Below are 7,981 nucleotides of genomic sequence, written 5' to 3'. Positions count from 1 at the left end.
ATTTCCACCAAAAAGAATCCAAAATTCACTAGTAGGGTGCAACAAGTTTTACTTTGGAGAGATAAAGTTGTCTTTTGTTAACTGGTTAAGAACTAGCCATTTAAAAAGAAAAGAAAATCAAATATTTCTCACCATGTATTCTAATCATATGTTCAGTTTAGGAGAGTGATGATCAGGGAATTTTGGTTCGGAAATATTTATTCTAAAAGATAAGCCTTTTCATTTATAATTTTGTGTCTCTGAATTATTTGTGCCACTGTAAAGTCAAGGGCACCATCTCTGATAGTTCTGTGTCTGTCTTTGTGGGAGGGAAGCTGAGGCTGCCTCATACTCCAGTAGACTCTGCATTCTAGTATATAAAAATAAGAAAAATGAACGTTATTACAGAATTCTCTGTCATCCACATCTAATAAAATGCAATTCTGAGCTTATATATAGTAGTAGCCATAGATACAAATTAGAGCTTGCAAGAACAGTCTAGTACCCCCCAGTCTGCTTTCATATTTGGGCTTATGTGTGTATAAAGTAATCACATTTGTTCAAGGAAATGTTTTATTAATTCTTTTAAAGTTACAGTGCTTAAAAAATGCCATGGTAATTTAAAGACATAGCTTGGACATTTCCAGATCTGCTTCCAAGCCTTCAGCTTGGGTGAAATTGTTTCATGCTATGAAGATGGATTAGGGCATCTTGCACCTCATGATGTATTTGGTTCGTCTTAGTTCTTGGGTCCTGAGCAGACAGACTGACAATTAAAACTCATTAATTTGATTTTCAACATACTTTACCATGGATTCGACCCCTTGGGCTGAGCCCCAGATCTTCCTCAGCACCTCACACTCTCTCTCATTGGCCTTTTCCAACTCCATCTTAATATTGCAGCGAACAAGGGCCTTACATTCTTCTAGCACAACTGGATTATGTAAGGAAAGCTTCCTAATTTGAATCATAACCTCTTCGGTGAAAGTTCCAGTCAAGAACACCTGAGAGACCAGGCCTTTGGCACATGCCTCCCGTGCTGTCAGTTTTCGCCCAGCAATAAACATTTCATTGGCAGATGCTTCACCCATGATTTTTGGAAATGTAACAGTAGAACATCCATCTGGACTCTGTCCAAATGTTGTATAAGGGGTTTGGAACCACGCCTTTTCAGTTGCCCACACTAGATCACAAAGGGGCAGAACCGAAGCACCAAGTCCAATGGCAGGGCCATTGACTGATACAACAATAGGCTTTTTAAACTGAATAAAAGTATTCACAAAGTTCTTGATGGTGTTCACCATTTCAAAGCTTGCTTTGTTTCTGTCATTCCTTAAATGCTTCACAAAATACCCAAAATCAAGACCGCAACAAAACACACTTCCAGCTGCACTGAGTAACACAAGCTTGCTGTCATCTGCAGCAGCCCTATTCAGAGCATTCACCATTTCTTTAATTACTTCTGTATTCAGTGCATTTTTTTCTGTCGATCTGGTTGATAGCAATATCTGGGTGAATCCATCCTCTTTCTTCACTACAATGTCTCTGTATGTGCTGGCACTCTCTGTTAGCCTTATGGTGAAGTACATTTTCTTGACAAAAGACTGGTCTCTGCCATCATCAGTAACATGTCTTTTGCCACCTTTCACTCTTGGAACTGATGTATGTGTGTCTGCTGTTCCAGTGGCTGCTAACGGGTCTATTAATACCACTATAGCTTTTTGGGGAGCTGAGCTTTTGGCCACAGAAGCAGTAACTGAACCAGACATCTGAGACATTAGTGGCTGTAGCAGGGTCCTGTTCTCTATTCCAGCCTGTTCTGCACTGGGACCTGACAAAGGGTCCCTGATTGGTTTCCCTTCTGTCACCTTGAAGTCCACCATGTCCTGCTGATCTACTGCAATAGGGTCCAGTTTCTTGAGTTCCTGAAAGCCGCTCACAGCTTTCTTGTTGTCCACAGGACTGTCAGGTGCAAATGTCTTGAGGGTTGAATTTACTAACTCCATATCCTTTGCATCGGTGAGAAGTAAAGCTGCCTTTCTCCTAACGTTCTTGCTGGCAGCAAATAACTGGCTGCTTTTGGATCCGTGTTGTTCGCCAGTCACTAGCATTTTAGGAGAGCTCTTAGTATAGTCTGCTTTGGTGGATCTGGAAGTTCTTCTTCTGGCATTGTTTGAACAAATTCTACTTGTCCTGGTCCATTCTAGTTTTTTCTGTTTCTCAGTCTGTCGTCTATTAAAATCATGTATACATTTTTCACAGTTCATGAGGTGATGTTCTGGTTCCCAAGTGTCATCCTGTTTGTCATAACCTTTCCACCGAACCAAATACACTGTATTCCCATTTTTGTCTTGTCTTTTGTCAACAATAGTTTCAACCTCAAACTCCTGGGAAGCCATGAAGAAAGACACAGGATTGGAGCAGTTGCTGTGCCAACTTGGTTTCAGTTGCCTCTCCACCTAGCCACTTCTTTCTGCCTCCTGTGCTTCACCAGGTTCTGCGTATGGATGAGTCTCCTCTACTCCGTCACCATGGCTGTAGTGAAAATTGTGTGAAATAGCAGCTATGCTATGTGCCTTAGGCTCTCTACCCTTAGTCCCTAGTGGAACAGCTTAGGCTTTGTCTCATGGTGCATGATAGCTTCCTCAGTAGCCTCAGGGAAGAGTAGTTAAATCCACAGCCCCCACCCTCTCTTGTAGTACAGAAAGCGGTCTTCCTGCTGGTTACTCTTTTGTGTTTCTTTGTTTAATTGTGGTTGCTATGACGATTATATTCAACATTCTAATGTTATAACAATTTTAAAGTTATACTAGCTTACATTTAGTAACATACAAAACCGTTACTCCCATATAACTTAACTGCACTATTTCATTTACTGAATTATCAAAATTATACCTTTATGCATTGCATGTCAAAAACAAAAATTAGTCATAGATTTTTTATTAAATATATTATTGTTTTAAGTTATATTGAGAACAAATTGTGGAGGTGCACATTGTTAATTACTTCATCCTGGATAATTTTTCATGTATTTATCTTTACCTTAAATTTGCTTATTCATACGGCTTTTGAGTGTCTGTTCTTTCTACCCTGAAGTACTCCATAAGACATTTCTTTATTTTTTTATTATTTTATTTTATTTTATTTTAGAGACAGGATCTGGCTGTGTCACCCAGGCTGTGGAGTGCAGTGGTGCGATCTCGGTTCACTGCAAGCTCCGCCTCTCAGGTTGCCGCCAATCTCCTGCCTCATCCTCCCAAGTAGCTGGGACTAAGAAGACAGATAAGACAGATAAGAAGTCCACTGGTTATTTTTGAAGGTCCCCTTTGCATGACTAGCTACTTCCCATGCTTCTCTTGAAAATCCTCAACGTTCTCTTTGTATTTGTTCTAGAGAGTAATTATCAGGTAATTTTGAGTTTCTTTCTTTGAGTTTCTGTTACTTGGAGTTTGTTGAACCTGTTGGGTGCTTATTTATTGTCTTAAACTGTCGCATTTTTTACAACTATTTTGTTAAATTGTCTCCTTGATTCTTTGTCTCTTCCTTTGAACTTCCAAAATGCATAATTATGGCTGCTTGTTGCTGTGCCTCAGGTTTCTAGGCTGACCCATTTCAGCCTGTGTTGGTGACTACTATATTGTTGGCTGCTGCCATGGGTGTGTATCACAGTGTGAGGCCAGTTTGTCAGTTGGTCTTGGAAGAATGATGCATCCCAGAGCTCAATTCCCAGACTTCAATCATTGCAGTCTCATTAGTGCACCACAAAGCAGCGATCTCTAATTGTGAAGCATGACCAAGAAAATTAAGGAAATGGATGCAAACAGTTTGAAGCAAAACTTTTAGAAGTGAAAGTAAAAAACTCTTCACAGTGGTGGTGGAATGCAAGTGGTTTACCTACTATGAGGCTGGGATTTACTGTTTCCAAAGGCAGAGAAGTAAAGGAATGGTGTCTTGGAGTGAGCATTATTCAGCTTGACCCTGAACCTTGTACTTGGATTCATCGGGACATGAAGTGATGACTTACAGAAGCTACTGAGCTCAGCCTTGCCACCTGACCGTGAACTAAGAAGGAGTTGAAGTGTCAGCTTGGGCTGAGACGTTGGCCTGGGACCAATCACAGGCTGAAGTAATGTCTCCTGGCCACAATAATTAAGCAGTCTTGATGATGCAAAGTTCAAGTAGGGAGAAATGGTTAATAAGCAAAAGAAGAAAGCTCTCCCCAATAAAGAGGGGATTTTTGAGAGTTTCCAACTATACAGCTGGGTCAGGACTTTTCACGAACTAGAAAGAATGAAATATTCTGAGGTGTCTGTGTGCTGTCTTGAAGAAAGCACTACTCAGCTCGGTTCAGTGTCTGGCCTGGAAAAAAATGATAGACTAAAATGAAAGCTTTGTCTGGAATATTGGGCCGAGGAAAAGCAGAAGCTGAAGGGATAATTAATATATACTTGCCTCACATTCCAAAGCATGTCCAAAGTAGAAAAGGAAAGTATTACATTAAAGCCCAGTGGAATCTACCGTGTATCAAACTCACAAAAGGAGAAGTCTGTATTTTCTTGAAGACAGCTGGTTATGTGAATGACAGAAGCCTTTTATTACTTTGGCCTTGTTCCCTTATCTGTGTAGGTGTGAATATGTTTTAGTTAAAAATGACAAAGGCATTTTCATGTTTTACCTTGGGTTTTCTTATTAGTGTAGATGCGGATATATCTTTAGGCTATGCTCCTCTTCAATTTTTTTTTTATCGGTGTCTGCAGCCTACGTTTTCAGGCTGTTCCTGTGTATAAAAGTGTTTTGCCGAAAGCCCTTTCTAGCTTCCTCATTCTTTTTTCTCTCACACTTTCATTAAGGTAATTTTGTGTATTTTGTAGATTAAACATAGATTGTGTTAAGGGCTTTTCTGTACAGTTTTCCACTTTTGTCATAGAATCAAGGTTCACTTTAAAGCACATGTGAAATTTTCATGTTAGCCATGTTCAATCTGTACTTTCTTCTTTTAAAATAAAGGTTTCCTATAAAAGAATACATTGTTTTAACTCTTAGAATACATTTGAAGACCCTAGTCCTGGGGTTTACTTTTTAGTAGCTGTAAGGTTGTAAAATATGTTTGGTTTGACGTTTGTCTGCTTTCTGCCATGGAATCTCCTAAAACCTTCAGAATCTCGAAAGTGCTGTCTTTTAATATGATACTGTTGACTGAGAGCTGCATGCTCTAAATCTAATGAAAAGACAAAGGCATGATTTGAGAGTAGGGACCCTTGGGTTCACTCTGCATCGTTCTGAAAAGTGAGAGGTGCTGCAAGTAATGGTGGCAGCAGCCCGTTTAGATAGGCTGCTGCAAACATATCAGGTACAACCATCATCCACAGAGATTCCTGGCTGGTGAACCAATACCCTAGAGATCCTGTGACAAAGGTCATATTCATCCCAAGTTGCCATTGGATTATTCAATCATGCCGATATAATGGAGCCTGCGTAGAAACCAATAGGAAAGGACTCAGAGAGCTTCTGGATAGCTGAAAATGTAGGTGTTCTAGAAAATTGTGTGCACACAAAAACAGACACCAATAACTTTCAAGTGTCATACGGAGTGTAGGCGTCTTTTCTTCATTTTGCAGGAAGTTTCGGCCTTTAATGATATGTCCAGAATTTTAACTTATAACTAGAACATACTCTCAGTTAATCTACATCTGCACAGGATAAACATTAAAACGTGGAAATTTCGACAAGAATGATTCCATAATTCACTAACATGATGCTACAAGTTTTACTTTACTGAGATAAAGGATTTTTATTTTTGTTAACTGAGTGAGAACTAGACATTTATGAAAGAAAAGAAAATCAAGTGATATCTCAGCACAAATTTGAACCCTATGTTTAGTTTAGGAGAATGATCATCAGTGAATTTTGTGTCTGAAATATTTATCCTAAAAGATAAGTTTTTAAGTTTAGTATTTTGTTTCTCTGAGATACGTGTGCCACTCTAATGTCAGAGGCACCAATTCTGATAATTCTGTGTCTTTTTCTTGGTGGGAAGGGGAGCAGAGCCTGCCTCATACCCCAGCAGACTTTGCATTCTAGGATATAAAAATAAGAAAAATAAACATTATTACATAAATCTGTGTCATCCAAATCTAATACAAAACAAATCTGGTCTTATATATAGTAGAAGACATCGATACAACTTAGATCTTGCAAAAACAGTCTAGTACTCACTGGTCTGCTTTTATATTTGGGCTCGTGTGTGCATAAAATAATCACATAAGGCAAAGAAGCTGTTTTATTACTTACTTTAAAGTTACAGTGCTTAAAAATTCCTTGATAATATAAATACATAGTTCGTACATTTTCAGTTCTCCTTTCAGGCCTTAGTTATAAGTGAAATTGTTTAGGGCTATGGAGATGGATTAGGGCATCTTGCAACTTATGATGCATTTGGATCAGCTCAGTTCTTGTGTCCTGAACAGACAGATGACAATTAAACCTCATCAATTGTATTTTGCATGTCCTTTAACATGGATTCAGTCTCTTTGGCTTAGCCCCATATTTACTTCAGCAATTCACACTCTATCTCTTTGTCCTGTTTCCAACTTCATCTTAATATTACAGCATACAAGGGCCTTTCATTTCTCCAACACAACGCAATTACATGAGACAGACTCCTTCAGTTATATCGTAACCTATGGGGTGAAACTTGCAAAAAGACCTGAGAGACCAGGCCTGTGACACATGTCCCCTGTCCTGTCAGCTTTTGCCCAGTAATTAACATTTCATAGACAGAGGCTTCACCCATCCGTTTGGGAAGTGTAACAGTAGAGTAGCCATCTGCATTCTGTCCAAACATCATATAAGGGGTTTGAAAGCAAGCCTTTTCATTAGTTCACAGGAAGGCACAAAGGAGGCAGTGTGGATGCACCTATTCCAAAAGATGGGCCGCAGACTCATACAACAATAGGCTTTTTAAATTGATTGAAAGTATTCACAAAGTTCTTGCTGGTGTCCACCACTTCAATGCTTGTTCTGTATCTGCCATTCTTTAAATGCTTCACAAAGTACTCAAAATCAAGACCATGGTAAAATACACTTCCAGCTGCAGCACTGAACATCACGACATTGCTGTCATCTGCAGTAGCCTTAATCAGAGCATTAAACATTTCTTTAAGTACTTCTGTATTCTGAGCACTGTTTTTCTGTCAAACAGTTGATAGCAATATCTGGGTGAATCCATCCTCTTTCTTCCCTACAATGTCTCTGTATGTGCTGGCACTTTCAGTTAGCCTTATGGTAAAGCATATCTTCTTGATAAACAGCTGGTCTCTGCCATCATCAGTAACATTTCTTTGCTCACCTTTCACTTTTGGAACTAATGTATTTATGTGTGCTGTTCCATTGACTGCTAATGGGCCCATTAATTCCACTTTACCTTTTTGGATACCTGATTCTGCAGCCATGGAAGCAGTAACTGAGCCAGACATCTGAGAAAATAGTGGGTAAACCTGGGTTTTGTTCTCTATTCTGCACTGTCCTGCCCTGCAGTCTGATAAAACGCTAACAAATTTCCCTTCTGTGTCCTTGAAGACCACAGTATCCTGCTGATCTGCTGCAATAAGGTCCATTTTCTTGAGTTCCTGAATGACACTCACTGTGTTCTTGTTATTAAAGGGGCTGTGATGGGTAAGCATCTTTCTTGATAGCTGGATTTACGAGCTTCATATGCTTTGGGTCAGAGAGAGGGACGCTGGATTTGTTCCAACTTTCAGGCTGACGGCACACAACTGGCTGCTTTTGAATTTGTGGTGTTTGCCAGTAACTAGCATTTTGGGAGCATTCTTAAAAAAGTTGGGGTTGGTAGATCTAGAAGTTCCTCTTCTGGCATTGTTTGAAAAAGTTCTACTTGTTCTGGTCCATGATTTTTTTTTTTTTTTTTTCCCTTTCAGTTTTTCAGTCTGTCGTTTGGTAAAGTCATATATACATTTTCCACCAGTGCTGCTCTGGTTCCCAA

At 39.4% G+C, this 7,981-nt stretch overlaps 1 protein-coding gene across 1 annotated transcript; it reads right to left on the bottom strand.

Annotated features, from left to right (window-relative positions):
• Positions 1-433: 433 nt before the first annotated feature.
• On the bottom strand, positions 434-2,720 carry LOC126947163 (testis-specific chromodomain protein Y 1-like). Its single transcript, XM_050777888.1, has one exon. The coding sequence runs from the start codon at positions 2,376-2,378 to the stop codon at positions 753-755; it is 1,626 nt and encodes a 541-aa protein (XP_050633845.1). The 5' UTR covers positions 2,379-2,720; the 3' UTR covers positions 434-752.
• Positions 2,721-7,981: the final 5,261 nt, after the last annotated feature.

The sequence above is a fragment of the Macaca thibetana genome, chromosome Y (assembly GCF_024542745.1).
Source record: "Macaca thibetana thibetana isolate TM-01 chromosome Y, ASM2454274v1, whole genome shotgun sequence".
Classification (NCBI taxonomy): Eukaryota; Metazoa; Chordata; class Mammalia; order Primates; family Cercopithecidae; genus Macaca; species Macaca thibetana.
The sequence above is the reverse complement of the archived record's forward strand: the minus strand, read 5'-3'. Positions and strand labels throughout refer to the sequence as shown.

What these genes read in the sequence shown, in the direction of transcription:
- LOC126947163 (XM_050777888.1), bottom strand. Translation starts at nt 2,378, where the DNA reads ATGGCTTCCCAGGAGTTTGAGGTTGAAACTATTGTTGACAAAAGACAA.